General features: G+C 34.7%; 1 protein-coding gene across 3 annotated transcripts; it reads right to left on the bottom strand.

Annotated features, from left to right (window-relative positions):
- Positions 1-8,007: 8,007 nt before the first annotated feature.
- LOC101620384 (UDP-glucuronosyltransferase 2B31-like) lies at positions 8,008-17,494 on the bottom strand. Of its 3 annotated transcripts, XM_012724269.1 has the most exons (7): positions 17,147-17,494; positions 16,771-16,804; positions 15,768-15,916; positions 14,265-14,396; positions 12,885-12,972; positions 9,740-9,959; positions 8,008-8,284 (listed from the first exon to the last, which is right to left on the bottom strand). In XM_012724269.1, the coding sequence occupies exons 1-7, from the start codon at positions 17,492-17,494 to the stop codon at positions 8,008-8,010; spliced, it is 1,248 nt and encodes a 415-aa protein (XP_012579723.1). The 3 variants fall into 3 exon arrangements, with proteins under 3 accessions (XP_012579723.1, XP_012579722.1, XP_004681305.1); XM_012724268.1 differs by having other exon boundaries at positions 16,771-17,494; XM_004681248.1 differs by lacking the exon at positions 16,771-16,804 and having other exon boundaries at positions 17,023-17,494.
- Positions 17,495-17,540: the final 46 nt, after the last annotated feature.

Here is a 17,540-nt window from a genome sequence, read left to right as displayed (position 1 = left end):
TTTTTACATCATTTTATACTTTTTTCCATCTCAGTAGTAATTCCCGTGGGCTTCCCATCACCAAATCACCTGTGTGCCATCACCATGGTCCAGTGCATTTCCCTCCCCTGTGGGGTATATTTTGATTAAGCTTATATGGGAGGAAAAGCAGAGCCATCTTTGTTATTTACTGTGCATGCATCAGTCCACATCCAGGGTTAACAGTCACATTTAGTAGTTGTCTCTTCATATACTTTCTCTAACCTTTTGTGGAATCTGACAAGGGCTGTTGCAATCACATTTTCCCTTTCTTCTGGTTTGTTAGTGACCATTGAGCCCAGAATAAACACCACAATACCATTATCTCCAGAGCTCCAAGCAAACTCTTTCAATTCCTGTGAAGAAAGAATTTGTTCCATCACAAAAGAACAACAGCACAGCAACCATCCTAGAAAGATCGCTCAAGTAGCTAAGAGAACTGTTATGGACTTTATGAATTACAATAGTGCCACTTACGACAGCACAAAATACAAAAGAAACCATAATATTAACATTTTAACAATAGCTAAGATTTTAGATCAGTGGAGTAAGTATATTCCCATTATTATGCAAACACTCAGCAGATTTTTTTCATCTTCAAAACTTAAACTGTATAACCATTACGTATTAAATCTTCTTTTCCCATTCCCTGGTATCCATCATTTTACTCTGTCTCTGAATTCGTCTCATCTAGAAAGTTCATATATTTGGAATCGTACAGTATTTGTCTTTGTGGAAATAGCTGATTTCACTCAAAATTGTCCTCAAAGCTCATGTAACATCACTTGTTAAAGGGCATTTTGTATTATATTCCCTTGGCTTATTGAAATTATTGCATGACACCTTCAAACTTTTGTCACTTCTCTGCTTAAGGATACAGTTAAAATTGAAATTAAATATAATTAAGAATCACAAAGAGTAGGTTTGCTATTATAATGGTACTTGGGGAAGAAATGGAAATACAAAATACAGCTCTGTCATTTATTCTCTTTTCTGTGCAACAAATCTGAGAGCGAGGCACATGCCATGAGACACAGGGCATCAGAAAGGATTAAATTTTAACTGTATCCTTAAGCAGAGAAGTGACAAAAGTTTGAAGGTGTCATGCAATTTTGGCCTGTTAATAATCCAAGCCTCTCTCTTCTTAAACTTTTGATATTAGCCAGTAACATTACCTGTGTGTACCACATTGTTGACACATTGAAGTTAGGCTACTTGGGTTGCTTCAACCCTTTGCTTTTTGCAAATAAGACTGCTGTGAGGATGAATGTGTAACAGCCTCCTGGAGATCCTGCTTTGAATTTAAGTTCCTTTCATATCCAGAGGGAAGTGGATTGCTGGGCCATATGGTAGTTCTATTTTCAGCTTTGGAGGTACTCTCACTTGTTTTTATTAGAATAAGTAAGTTATTACAGTAAGTTGTACAGCAGTGAGGAGGAGAAGCTGTTAGACAGTATAGACCCAGATTCTTCATTCACACTATTATAATTGCTAATGGAAGTTCTGGAAGGAAGACACATAGCAACATATTAGCTCACCTATTCTATGATCAGTCAACTAAATCACTAAGTTCTTTTCCCAGGGAATTAGTGTAGTTGGCTCTTTGATATTTCATTTCCCTGAATATGAGCACAAAGAAGTTAATGATGTGTGTGACTTTATCTTTCAGCTCTATAATCCCTTAATTCTTACCTTAAATTTGTCATAATATCCCAAATACTGCACATAAATAATTTCTTAATGTTTGGCTATTACAAATGTATAGAACTTTGGTATAGGAATTTTCATTTTCCAAGAAATAGTTGTAAGAATTTTATGTATAATCCAGAATGATAAATGCAAAGTTATCATTCAAGTTGTCGTCTTTTCAACTAATAACATATTTCTTTTTAAAGATTTATTTATTTATGCATATAGAACTGGGGTATAGGCCAGAGGTGCAAAGGCGGTGAGAGGATTGACCAGAGACAGAGTGGGGAGCAGAAATGGCTGACTGACAAGGTACAGTGCTGAGGGGAGCAGCTGGAGGGTAAGGAGAGGGCTGCTGTGCCATGTGGGTCACCTCCAGGGTGGGGATTGAACTTATGCTGAAGTGGCTTTAGCTTCTTAGTGCTGTGTTTTAACTCACTGCACCACCAAACTAATAATACTTTTAACCTGAATTCATATTATAAAATTGATGTCTCATTAGAATGTGTGGTATGTAGCTAATTTGTGAACATCTCACCTCTTCAGCTTACTGCGCCCCATTGGAATCACAGTAATTACAGTGTCACAAGGCTTTTTCAATGAAGAACTGGCTATCCTCTTAAATAGCTCACCTTTCATTGTTTACATACACTGTAGGAGGAATATTTGACTGCAAATACTTGAATGTATTTCTAATTTATTTGCCTATTTTTCTAATTAAAAAATATCCCTTCTCTACTAGTGTTATTTCTTTCTGTCTGCATACACTCACCATAAGTTTGAAATGCAGAGGGCCCATAATCTTCCAGATACCTTGATAGAAGGGTGCTCACCTCTTTATTTTCCTTCTGTTTAATCACCAATTTTTTCTCTTTAAAATAAAATATTGAACAACTCTTCTGTAACAAAAATATACCTTACAATTCCGGCAATTTTAGTAAACTACGATTTGAAAATAAATGTTCTTTTTTCCATTATTTGTAATGGTACAGCTATTTAGAAGTTCACCTTTATACCTTGGTTGGGCTCAGGTTTCACTCATCTCCACCAAACCCCAGGACCAGTACTCTATCATATTCAATCCCTCCCCCTCCTTGCTTCCCTGGTCTCCCCTCTGGTAACCACATATTTTTCAGATTCTAAAGTTATTTTTGTTGTGTTTTACCAGTTTCTTTTTATCTTTTCTTTTTTAAAGATTTATTTATTTATGCTTACAGAACTGGGGTACAGGCCAGAGGTGTGGTGAGTGAGAGGATTCACCAGAGACAGAGTGGGGAGCAGAACAGGCAGATCAACGAAGTACACTGCTGAGGGGAGCAGCGGGCGGGTCAGGAGAGGTCTGCCACACCATGTGGTCTCCGGGGCAGGCGGGAATCGAACTCATGTGGAAGCGGCTTTAGATTCTCAGTGCTGTGCCTCAACCCGCTGCGCCACCAGGGAGGGCCCCAAGCATTTTTTTTTTAATTTTTGTATTTGATGACAGTTGATTTAGAAGTATTATGATACAAGGGTCTGCCCTAGAGATTTGCAATCCTTGAAATTGTTCTAAGAGACCCTTTTATAATACATGGTTATATATGATATTATCTTTGGACTGGCCATGCTCCTGGACCTTTTTAAATGTAACACCATTACTCTGAATTCACCTTGTATGATTGCAGTTTCATTAATATCTGCTATGTGTAGCTATCCGTAAGGGATACTCATTACTGTACTGTGTGCCAGGGAGCATATTAAGCACAGTGGCAGAAGTCCACCGAGCCGTCATTCAACAGAGAATTTCATCACCCCTTTTGGAAGGTGACTGTCCTCTATATAAATCATCTGTAAAGTCCCGTTTTCCTGCAGTTTGATTCTAATTTTGATTTTAGTCTTAATCTTTGCCAATTAAAAATAAGTTTAATTACTTTAGTTATTGGAGCAATTTCTCATTCAAAGTCAACTAAAAAAAAAGTGAAATTTTATGTGGTCAGAATCTTCCTAGATTTCATTAAAATGCATACTTGTATCTTTTTGGAAGGTGTAGTACCTCCTGTCCTGAACGTCATTATATATTCTTTTTTCTGTTCAAACTCATGATAAACTTTCCAAAATTAAATATGCTTTCCAATTTTAATCATTGTGATAAAGCATCTTTTGGAGATTGTCCTTAGAGACAACTATATAATTCTTACATATTTTGTCAGTGCTGACTATACATTGTCCAATGTAATTCTACTCTGAAGATTATTTTAGTTTAATGTAAAGGTCACTGAAATTTCCAATAACTCACATTGTATATCTATGGAATACATGACATTCAAGTACCTGTAGCAACATTTAAATATATCTGTGTTTGATGTGTCTCTTTAGCTCACTAGCCATAGCTTTCTCTTTTTTTCAAGATTTATTTATTTATGCATACAAGAACCTGAGTACAGGCCAGAGTGTGGAGTATGAGAGGATTCACCAGTGACAGAGTAGGGAACACAACAAGCTGATCTACTGAAGTGAACTGCTTAAGGGAGAAGAGGGCTGGACAGGAGAGGTCTGCTGGACATGTGGGTCACCTCCCTGGTTTGGGTTCTACTTCATGCTTAGTGTCTGCGTGTAGCTTCAGAGTGCTGAGACTAAATCCCTTATGCCACCATGGAGGCCCGAGCCATAGCTTTCGTTATCCATGTTATAGTAGGTGTCTTTTAAATAGTAGAGCTATTCTAATTCTGTATCCAGATCAGTCACCAAATATGACTGCTTATTCTCTTTATCTGCTATCTTTGTTTAAAAAAAAAACCACACACACAGTGTTAACTGTGTTAACAGTGTATTTTTATTGGAAAAATAACAAATAGAAAAGAGAAAATCATTACCATTCTCTTTAATAATCTCCTGGCAAATAAAACTCCATCCCAAAAGATAATACTTTAAATAAGACAAAGCAAATTTTGACCGCCCTGTTTGCTCGTATCAATTCATAGACTACATTAAAAAGATATCTGAAGTGGACACCTACACACACCCTGGCATGATTTTCCTTGTAAGCTGTCTAAATTCCTCATTGAGAAACTCAATTTGGACACTTTTCCAGGAGCTATCAGAGGCTGTTTATGGAATTGAAACCTAGCCAAGATTCTTTAAAAAACCCACTTATTATTTACTTGTCTCATTTTATTAAAGCTAACATGTTTAAGAGGAAAGCCTTCACTAGGTATAGAAGGAGTAAACTGGCATACTGAAGACTGTATATGACAAATTCACATTAACATAATTCTCAGTGGTGGAAAGGTGAGAATTATGACTCTAAGATCTGGGTTAAAGATATCCATTATTCTACTTTTTTTCAACGTCTGCATGAACCTCTAGTCAGAGAATTTTGGCAAGAAAAATAGCACACACAGGAGAGGAAAGAAGGGAAGGAACAGGGAAAGGAAAGGAAGAGGGGGGAGGAAGGAGGCCAGAGAAGGGAGAGGGGAGGAAAAAGGAAAGGAAGGGAAGGGAAGGGAAGAGGAGAGGAAAGGGGAGGGCAGGGAGAGACCGGAAGGTAAGGGGAGGAGAGGGAAGGAATGGAGAGGGAGAACATTGTTTCTAATTCCAGATGTATATTCTGTTTCTAATATAATACACATAGAAAACAAAGACTCCACTGAAGTACTGTAAGAATTAACAACATCAGTAAAATTCAAGGGTACAAAATTAATTTGCAGAAATTTGTTTTATATTCATGCACTAACAAAATTAGGCAGAATATTAACATTGATATTAAGCTTAGCAATGATTTTTAGAGAAGATATCAGAAACACAGGAAGACTTTTATACAGTGAAGAGATCACCAACAAAATTTAAAAGGCAGCTTAATATGGTGAGAAAAATCATTGCAAACTCAAATGTTAATAACCACTACATAAAGAGTTCACAACTCATTACTATAACAGATAAGTCAATGTGACAAAAATTAAAAACTGGCCAAGGAACTGAAGAGACATTTTTGAAAGAAGGCAAATATGACCAACAGGTGCCTGTAAAGAGCTTCAAGCTCACCAGGTAATGATCATGGAGTGCAAATCAAAACCACAATGATATATCACCTATCACTCTTAGACTATTTAAAGAAAAGAGATAAAGAGATAAGAATTTTGTAGAAGGTGTGGAACAAAGGATTGCCCTATGCTTGTTGATGGGAATATCATTTTGTACAACCGTGTGGAAAACTCAGAAAGTAAATAGAACTACTGAAGAAAGCAACAATACCACTTCTGGGTATATGTCTGAAGGCTATACAAAAAGATTTGTGTCCAATGTGTATCACAGTATTATTTATAATAACCAAGGTATGGAAACATCCTCTCTGTCAAGAAATGAATGGATGGAAATTGTGATGTTTTTACACCGTGGAATATTATTTAGCCCTGAGAAAGAAAAAAAGTATGCCAATGATGACAATATGAATAAAGTTTGGGCCATTATGGTAAGTAAATAAGCTAGCTAGAAATAAAATGAGCATATTATAATTTACATGTAGACTTTAAAAACAGATAAAACTCAAAGAAGGAATGTAGACTTGTGAGTGCTGGGAACTAGGGATAGAGGAAAAAGGGAAAGATTGCTTTAAGATTGCAACCCTTTAAACATGAATAAGAGGAGGATATATTATGTAAATTGCTGTATATAGTAGCTATATATATTTAAAATTTGCTGAGGGTAGAATTTGTGTCTTTAAAAAGAAAAAACCATCAACGTGTGATATAGTGTGTATGCCAACTAACACAAGGAACTTTCCTCACAATGTACATGCATATGAATTCACTATGATCCATATTTTAAATATTTTGCAACTTTATACTTCAGTCATAACTCAATGAAGTTGAAGAAATAGGATGAGATTGAATAGAACTTTTGCCTTATAGACCTTATGAGAGGTGGCCTAATAGAGATACTTTTGCAATGAAAACAGTACAGTTAACCCTTAATATAACAGTCCTATTTCCTGACAGTTAGATGGTAGGCAAACAGGATGTCTTTAAGATCGTAAAATAATTCAGTAAAAGGCATTTTTAAAATTATGTTTTTATGCATATGATATCAATTTAAAACATTTCCCTTTACAGGAAATATCCTCATGCTAACAAACTTCTTTTCAAATTTATATTATGGTGTGTTTCAGGTGCAAGTAGCAAAAATAGTTTGGTCTTTATATCTATGTAGAATTTATGGTCTCTGTTTTTAGTAGTCTACTTTTCTCTGGGCTCATTTGTTAGACTGCTCTGATGTGGGGAATCAGGACTGGCAATGGTACTTAACCAAGATTTTGTACAAATGTGGTGTGTGTGGTCACAAACACCTGCTCAATTAATCTATGCAAGCCCTTTTTGTCCTGAGATAGCAAACCATGGATCTCAAGTCAGAAGATGTTTAATGGTAGAATTAGAACAAAGTAAATCTTGGGTTTGGCTAAAAATATTGTGAATATCAGATAACATAATGGGGATTCCTTTACATGTAACAAATTATTTTCCTCTTGGTATAAGATTCTCTCCTTGTCTTTAACATTTGATGCATTAAAGACGTATAGTAAGTTCATTTCATTTCATTTCATTTCATTTCATGTTAGAAAACCTAAAATGTTCCCCAAGAAGATCAATATCAGGAATTTTTATGGGACAAGTAGAGGAAGATAAGTCAGGTGCTTGAGATTAATGCATTGATTAGTATTAGCAAGCTTCACTAATTACTGGTTGTTGATTATTTGTAATTGTCAACTTATACTGGCTAGATGTCTTTATTTCATTTCAAGGACACAGATAATGCAATTACTCCCACCTTAGGAATTGCTTCACAGATGTCAATATTTGCACTGCTTACGTACATGTCATTGATACCTTTGTAGTTTTTGTTCTCTCATTTGAACATATTCCTTTATTTCTCCCTTTTTCTTAATTCTCTGTGTTGGTTTCTATGCATTAGATGAAACAACTACCTCTTACTGTCTTTTGGGAATGACCCTCGGTTTCAGATTTTCCCTCAAAGTTTTGTGATTATCAAAGCAGTTCTTTTTATTTTTAATGTTCCTTGAAATAGTGATTTTGTGCCAAGATTTGTGAATGTCTCTAAAGGAGGCGATCTCATATGGCACCTAAATTCTGGTTGACTAGCTATCACACACTCAAGAGAAAGTTTAAAAAAATGCAATTAAATCTCTTTTATGGGATAACTAGATGATGGGGTTTCTCTAACCTCCATTTGTTTTGAACCTTAGTGTGATTATTAAATATGTTGTTTATTGTCCCATCTGTGAGACACATCAGCCTTAGGACTCAGAGATAACTATTCTCTTTTGTCCTTTCCTGTTTTGACAATCTTCCGGCAACAAAACAGACAACATCTTGCAGTGACATACACTACAGTTGCCACACAGGCCAGCAGGAACCCAATCACATCCAGGGAATGGAGCTGGGCCCAGGTGAGGTCATGGGAGGCCGGCCGCAGGTGCTTGGCCCCTTTATTGCGCATGACAAACTCGATCCAGAAGATAGCTCGATCCAGAGGCTTCATTGGCTGATCGCGCTGTATCCTTGATAATTTCATGATATTCTCTTTGTATCTGGAGAGAAAAAAGAAATGTATAGATACTGGAAGGAAGCTAATTTGCCTAAGCCTATCATTTTCTGAACATTTTTTAAAAGGTCATACACATGATTCAAAATTAATATAATAGATATGGATATGGAGATAAAATATAAGGTAGACATTAAGACTTTTCTAGCAGATGAAATGTTATGGTTTAAAGTAGAAATTGTAAATGATACTCACGAAACATATATAGAAGTTTATGTCATAATCGTGATTTCACATCAATAGTGATTTCACTCTTGTCCCCTCTATACTTTCCATTTTGTCATTGGAATAATTTCTGAAATAGGCTTCATATTATGTCATTCTCTCTTCAGCATTTCCTTTTGACTTCAACATTTCCTTTTGACAGTTATGGTGTTTGGACTATAGTATTTTGCATGTTCATACCAAATGATTTATTTCATTACTTTGTTTCATGCACACTGTGAGTAGACAGGTTGGTTTTCTGACTGTTCACTAAAATTACCTAAATTACGGTAGCCCGGTAGCCCCTGTGACCTCCTCCCAGACCTCTCTTTTAGTAACACCCGAAGGATTGTCTCTACTTTTTGTTGAGATCTCAGCTACCTCCTAACGTATTCAAAGAGCTTTTGCTGGCCTCATTGTAAGAGCGCTGCTATTCCTTTATTTATTTGTATTTATTGCACTACTTGTCCCTAGAATTTCAACATACATTATATTTTAAGTCATAAACATTTAAGGATAGCTATATTATAGAATGATATGATTAGTCAAAAAATCAAGAGTGACATTGCATGAAAGTAAAATATCTTATGGTAAGAGAAAAAAGCAATTGTAATACATTATTTGAAATAAATCTGATTATGTGAAAATTCAGATTAGGGCAACTTATAGACACAGAAAATAGCATAATTTTCTGTGCATAAAAAGAGAGGCATAGAGACTGACTTCAAAGTTACTTAACAATTTTTTTAGGTATGTTGATAGATTCTGTACTTGCAGTATACTGATGGTATAATAACTAATATACTATGTTTACTTGAAATTTATATGTAAGCTATTGAATTTTATTATATGTGAATTGTACCTATTTAGAAAGTCTGTTCAAATAGTAACAAAAATCATATTTTGGTCAAAAGCAGAGTTATACATTCTAAATTTTTGGGCATAGAACTAAAATAAGACTTTTCATGTTCTTTAATATTTTCCTGTGGGTTCTGTAAACATTCACAATTACCTATATAATTTTGGCATTTGCGTATGTAGAAAATTGTTGCATAATTATTCACCCACTCAAATAAGCAAGATCAAAATGAAACTTTGAAATTAATTCCTGAAAATAGAAACAGGTTTGATAGGTTATATCTTCCTAATACTTGCATAATTATTAAAATAGAGGAGAAACTCAAATTATTTAATAATAATGTTTATAAATACTACTGAGAAAAATTCTGATACTCACGAGGGGTCATTAATAACTGTCTTCAGTGCATTCAGCAAATCTGTGCTTGACATTTTTTGTAAGTCCAATATAACAGCTGTTCCCTTGACCTTCATATGCGCCATGTTATCAGGCTGGTCCGCAAACAGGGGAATGCCCACCATCGGGACGCCATGGTAGATCGCCTCAAAGATGCCACTGGCTCCCCCATGGGTAATAAAAGCCTTGGTTTTTGGATGACCTAATATTGGGTGAATTTCAAGAAATTAACTATAATTCTGAGAAATAAAATGACAGTAGAACAACTTAAGAGACTGAAAGTGGCATGTTTTCTCCAGAACAGATTATTCTTCACATAAAATTCATTATAACATTCTTATCTCAAGCACGGTTATTAAGGTTATTTTCTGTCAGCGCAACACCTTCTATTGTATTTAGCCTTTCTCTATCTCTGCTCCCTTTTTTCTTTAGAAACTTCACTGAGTATGTTAATGTCTATCAGTTTTGAAAAATTGTTGCTGTTTGCTATGTAGTCAATATTTGTCTTTGTGATTCTGACTGACTTTCCCACACACAATTCCTTAGAGATCCTCCCATTACTAAGGCCCAGCATTTGGTCTTTCCTTATGTGTGATTACTATCTCATGGTGTGGATATACCACTCTGTAATCCAGTCTCATGTCAGTGAACATCAAGATGTTACCCAGTCCAACATTTAGTAAATAATAAGCAGTAAATATTGGAGAGCATGTGATTTTTTGTTAATGGTTTCAAGTTCTTTGGAGAAATGCCATAGTGTGAGGTGGATCATAGGTTAATTCTATTTTTTTGGTTTCAAGATCAAATCAGATTGCTTTCCACAATGGTCGCACAGTTTACTTTCCTGCTAACAGTTCACAGGGCACCTGTTGCTCCACATCCTCTCACCACTTGTGTTTGGAGATCTTTTTTACCTGTACAGGTTTCAGATGACATTTCATTGTGTTTTTAACCTGACCCTTCTACATTTATTTACCTTTTATTGTGTAAAAGCTTTTTAATTTGGCATAACAGCACTTGCTTATTTTTTTTTGTTCTCTTGCTTTTAGGATTTAACCTTCAAAGACAACTTTATCACTGATGTCATGAAGCTATCAATGTTTTCTGCTTTGTACTTACAGCTAATTTTTAAATCCACTACTACAATTAATCAACTAAGTTACTGTTACTGCTCTAGTAACAATCTGTATGACATTGGCATAACAAAGGACAAATATATCAATGGGCTGGAATCAAATGTCCACAATTCAAATTGCATACATAGCAATACATAATTTATGATATAACGTAAAAAACAGCAAAAATAAATGGTCCTGGAAAAATTGAGGCACATGTAATGAATAATGTTGAATCGCTTTCTTATTCCAGGCACCAAATGTAAATTAAAGATGGTTTAAAGATCCATATATGAGATATTTAGCAGTAAAATACATAGCTGAAAGCATTGGTAATGTGTTTCATGACCCAGATAACAAAGATGATTTTGGAGACTTGACACCTGTAGTAATAACATAAAAGGAAAAGTAAAAAATTGATATCTCAAATCAAAAGGCTTTTTGTTATAAAAGAAAATAGGAGTAAATTAAAAAGATGTAGGGAAGAAAATACACACCACATAACTTGTATAGGGTTAAATTCCAAACTATAAAGATAATAATTGGTGATTTACCAATATAAGAGAAGGTTAAATATTATACATACTGAAAAACTAGCAATATTAATAAAAGAAATGATGTTTTGTTATGAAGAGGGAGGTAGAAGAAATGGGCAACATCTGGACAAATAATTCATGGAGAAAGATGTCCAAAAGGATTAAGAATAAAGGAGAAAAATATTCACTAAACTTTTAATAAAGAGGTACAGTGTAAAACCACAAGGAGATATCATCAGAAACTTGTGAGGATAGTGAACATAGAAAGATCAGCAACAGGTGCTGGAGATGATGGGGGAATAACAAATCCTACTTATGAGTAGGAATAAACTGTGCAGCCACATGAAAGCAGTATGTATTTAACTTAAAAATCAAAACCGGGCTCTCCTTGGTGGCACAATGGGTTAAAGCACCGCATTATGACACTCTCTGAAGCCACTGCAGCACGAGTTCTGTCCCCCGCCAGGGAGCTGACCCACAAAGCATGGCAGACCTCTCCTGACCCACCTGTTGCTCCCCTCAGCAGTGCATTTCAGTACATCTGCCTGTTGTGCTCCCCACTCTATCTCTTACCCACCACCACACCTTTGGTCTTGTATCCCAATTCTGTAAGCATAAATACATCTTTAAAAAAAAATTTTCAAAACCTTGGAAGTACTATATGACTCAGAAAACCCACATAAGGGCATCTATAAAAGAATATAAAACAACTCAAAATATTTAAAATAGCTAGGACATGAGGGTAAACTAAATACCTAGTGATTAAATATTGGACCAACAAGAAAGTAGCATATTCACTTTATAGAATACTTGCCATAAGAAAAGAAGAAATACTGGAAAACAAAAATGGAAAGAGTTCAAAGGAATTATATTTAAAGCAAGTCATAATGACAAAGATATTAACTGGTGATTTAGTATAAATTTGAGAAAGTAAAATATTATAAAACCTGCCAATATTAATAAAGGAAATTATGTTTTTTTGTGCTTAAGAGGGAGGTAGAGAGAGAAAAATTTAAATGGACATGAGATGTTGAGATGTTCTCAAGAGAAATAATAATTCTGTTTACAGACAACTTAGTAATATAAATAATCTCTGTTTAGTAAGGTCATTCAGTTACATTTAGATAGATCACTGGCTATTAAGCACTGTAGGAAGGCAGAACATTATTTGTGTTTTGGTGGGGGAAAGGAAAGAAATATGGTTAGAAAATATATCTCCTAGAGAAGTAATTACACATGAAATAAAGACACTTTTAATTCAGTCATAAGGGATGTGGCTATTATAATAAATGGACAAATTTTATATAGTATATTTCCCTCATAATGGAGAATTAATGCAAATGCTGGAAAATTAATGCAAAGAGCTAAATTTTACTGATATTTTTAATAATAAATGTTCAATAAATTTGTTTCCTTCTGGACTACTATGGTTGCACTTACTCTAATTTCAGTATTTTTTTTTCCCCAGTCTCTTACCAAGCAGGTCATTTTGGGGGAGCCATTTATATAGCCGAGTATTTGCTCCTAAGGTAGCTGGCTTCTTGCCATCAAATCTCCATAGAACCTGTTAGGGTAAAGGATATATCTTACTCCAATGGTAAAATTTAAATGTTATAATGTGTTTGAATTCTAACAACATTCAGAGGTTATAAACCCTAACACCATTATTACACACATATGCATTAGATGTCAAAACTGAGACATGTTAGAACACTGATAGACATATACACTTTTTTTTTATATTTACAAGTATGAAATTTTACATGTAGGGAAATGACAAATGGGATTATCAATAATTAAAAAAATTAAGACATTTTAGACATACATAATATAGTCAGAATGTGTAAGAAATCAGTAAGCTCTTTGAATTTACTTTCTGCTTTATATTAATTACTCTCATAATTCCAAAATAGCATTAAACTATTTGTTTTTAGGTGTCATGGAGTTTATTTATTTTAACTTGTTCCTTAGGTTATATTAATAAAGATTTGAATCACTTAGTTTACAAAAATATTAGGCAAAGTAATTCAGTTCTCAAGAACTGTTTACAGACAACTTAGTAATAATATAAATAATCTCTGCTTAGTAAGATCGTTCAGTTACATTTAGATAGATCACTGGCTATTAAGCACTGCAGGAAGGCAGAACATTATTTGTGTTTTAACTTTGGCAATTCATTGAGTGTAGAAAAGAAAGTTCTGTTTGCCTTATGTAAAATCAATATACTTTCATTATAGAAAATAAAAATAAAGTTATTGAAAAAAATCCAAATTGTGAGGATGGCAATTTTTTAAGTGACTATAACATATAAGCAGTGCACTGCCAAACTTAGACAACATTGATTAATCTGAGAGCCTAGCCATCACTTCTCCTAAGGGGTGGTAACAGTGCACTAAATGGTCCAGTATCAAATATAGGGAAAAAAAGGACTGACTTTGCTCCACAAACCTCCACGGCATAATTACCTTTCCTGCTTTAAGAATTTCTGCTTAATGTTATTGTAATTTAACTCCTTGCTGATAACATTTGCATTGTGTACTTGCCTTCAGAAGTCCCATAAAAAACAGCAGATGATAATGCAATTTGGTTATTTCTGTGCCTGCCCACAATACCTTTATAATGTAAACTTGCTTTTACCTTTTAAATATATTTTATTCTGATCACAATGTTAATGCCAAATTATTGTCACTTAAAAAAAACTCCACTGTACATTTTAGCACCTGCCATGTATATTTATTTTTAAGTGAGTCCAAGAAAAATAAAATAGAACTGTATGATTATTTATCCTGCAAGAAAGTTTTGTTTACAAAAATGCACATAAATGGCGGTTGTTCACATGACGTGACTTTCTCTAACCTTTTGTGGAATCTGGGCAAGGGCCGATGCAATCACATTGGCTCTCTCTTCTGGCATGTTACTGACCATTGAGCCCAGAGAAAACACCACAATACCATTGTCTCCAGAGCTCTGTGCAAACTCTTCCATTTCCTGTATAGAAAGAATTTGTTCATCATAAAACAAACAACAGCATAGTGAACTCTACTAAATGATTGCATAGACAACTGTAGAGTTCAACTATAACTGGAAATTATTCTAACATATGCTAAAACATTATGCACCCTTCAAATATTGTGGTAAAATTTATATAATGTGGCCCTCCCTGGTAGCGCAGCAGGTTAAAGCACAGCACTAAGAAGCTAACGCCACTTCCGCATGAGTTGATTCCCGCCTGCCCTGGAGGTGACCACATGGTGTGGCAGACCTCTTCTGACCCACTCGCTGCTCCCCTCAGCAGTGTACTTTGTCAGTCTGCCTGCTTGGCTCCCCACTCTGTCTCTGCTGAAGCCTCTCGCCGCCCCTGAGCCTCTGGTCTGTACCCCAATTCTGTATGCACAAATAAATAAATCTTAAAAAAAAATCATATAATGTAACTTTTACTATTCCAATAATTTCTACATGTATATATCAGTGGTGCTAAGTAAATTCTCTTTGTGTTAAGAACTGTTTCATCTTGCAAAACTGGATTTCTACAATCATAAACATCAGTTCTCCACTTCTTCACTAGTCTGCAACCAACGATCATTCTACTACCAGTTTCTACTGGTAGTAGTAGAGTTTGGCTATTTTAGATACATTTTTTAGTTGGAAACATACAGTATTTGTCCTTTTGCGCCTGGCCCATTTCAGTTAGCAGTATCCTTAATTTCATCATATTTTACCTGCATTAGAACATCCTACTTTAAAACTGAATAACTAATAGTGTATCTATATCACATTGTATTTATTGATTCATCCATTGATTCAAACTGGTTGCTTCCAGCTTATGATTCTTGAGTATGGTTGTCATGAAGATGTGTGTGCAAATATTTCAAGTTACCTATTTTAATTCATTTCGATATAAATCTGTAAGTAGAATTACTGGAATGTTGACTAGTCATATTTATGATTTTATGAGGTCTGTTGTGATTTTATTGAATATAAATGAAATAAAGCAGAACTAATATGAGGTACTAAAAATGACCATGTAGTCTTAGGCCGTGTATTCCAAACTCTTCATTTAACTGTTGTAATTCCTCAGAAATCCTTACAGGAGAACAACAGGAGTATCATACTCATTTTTAACTGTAGATCATTATATATCTAGTAAATCAATTTTGCTTTCTGGAGAATTATTTTAGGTTAGTCATTAGTATTTTATTTTCCTGAGTAACAGTAGTAAGATAAGGTTATTTATGTAAAATACGTTTGACTAAAAATATTGTGGAGATGCACATTGTTATTATTGAGGAGTGGTTTCCTTTGAAGCTAGAATATAGTTAAAGCATCTCTAAGTAAGTGAAGCAAACAGGAATAGACTACCTTAGGCAGTGGTTTGGCAGGTTTGCAGTGGAATCCTCCAATAAACTCAAAATTTGGTAAGAGTGGATGAGGATACCAAAAATCCCAATAGTTTCGAATGAGCCATATGTCAGCTTTCCCCATGAGCTCAAATAAAGTAGTAGGTTTTCCTGATGGAAAAAGGCAACAAGATGAGATGAGAATATTTTTAATATCTGAATGTCAATATGTTGGGCAATTTTCTGAAAGGTGTTATCATTACAAAATTCAATTACAGGTCTGAGTTTACAATAGTGGTCATATAAGTAGACTGGGGAAAAACCAGAGGAAACAATTGCCTCAATTCTCTATAGAGAATTGTTTGAAATATGGAACTTCTCTTTCTAATGTCTTGTTAGAAGTTCTCATGCCTTTCTAAATGATGAGTAAGAGTGTATTACTTGAATGTATAGGATAAAAAGGTATAATGTAGAAGATATTTTGGCATGAAACTTTATTGTATTTTAAATTAAAGGTCAATGCATATTATTATAAGTTGTCAAAACCCATTAAATGCACGATTCCAGTATATGGGAGTGTGATGTTTAAATGATATGGAATGTAGGATCACCAATTACAACAAATTAACCATTTTTCTTCAAATATTGATGAGAACCTCTACACAGAATGTGTGCAGGAGTTATTTACAAACTCTGAAATCAATATTACCATGAACTTAAAAAATTCTGTATGAAATAAAGTATGTTACTATCACAATGAACAAATTTTGATATGATATTGCAAGAGATACTGTTTGAATTACCTGAATCTTTAAGTTGTCTCCCAATAATCATAGATCACAATGTTCAAAATTATTCTGTAATTTCAGTCTTTGCCATAATAGTTGTGAGATTGAATGATCATTATTATTCATCACTAGATTTTAAAAGATAAATCACTCTAACCATATGGCTATATATAACATTACCTTCCATTGTCCTAGTATAGAGGAGACAGAAGTCTACAAATTTAAAACAAGACTTACCTAGTACTTCACTATAAAGATCATTCCATGGCTTCTCATTTATTGTTTGGTACCAAAAGTCAAAGAAGAGCACATATATCATGTTTTTTACCCTCTCCATGAATGTCATTTTGTCACTTAATTCTGACAAAACAACAGGTACATAGGATGGTGGGAGAGGAAGTTTTCCAGTATGCTTTTCAAATTGATTTCCAGGTGTGAAGCGTAGAGTATACACAAAAGGTACTTTAAGTAACTCTGCCAGCAGCTCACCGCAGGGCCCCACAGCATCTGCGAGAACAAGATCAAATTTTGATTCTTGGAGCTTTGTTATAAGTTTCTTGTTTTTGACTACATCGTTACAGAGCTGTTGAAAAGCATCAAAAAATTTCCAAACAATATCTTGAGATTTTGTAAAGTATTCCCAAAAGGAGTCTTTAGGCAACTCATATGTCCATTCATTCACTATTTGCGTGAACACATCTTCAAACTCAGTTTTAGAGAAAGATGTAGGATAAATTTCAAATTTAATGGCAGATTGTTTGCTATGGTCAACAAGAATGGAAGCTGAAGTTGTCAGAACAACCACTTCGTGACCTCTCTCAACAAGTTCATCCAGGATTGTTTTTGTAGTCATCCAAAGGCTGTATTCTGCAGGCCACACCAGCACCTTCCCACAGCTCCCAGAACTAAAGTAACAGCCGAGGTGAAGCAGCAGAAAAGCTGAAATCCACTTCGCAGACATTCTGGTAAAATGTGCTCTCTTCAAAGTGGCTTTCCGTTATCATTGC

Source organism: Condylura cristata, unplaced genomic scaffold, assembly GCF_000260355.1.
Source record: "Condylura cristata isolate star-nosed mole 26May11 unplaced genomic scaffold, ConCri1.0 scaffold00012, whole genome shotgun sequence".
In the NCBI taxonomy this organism is placed as follows: domain Eukaryota; kingdom Metazoa; phylum Chordata; class Mammalia; order Eulipotyphla; family Talpidae; genus Condylura; species Condylura cristata.
This window is presented reverse-complemented; position numbering and strand designations above follow the sequence as displayed.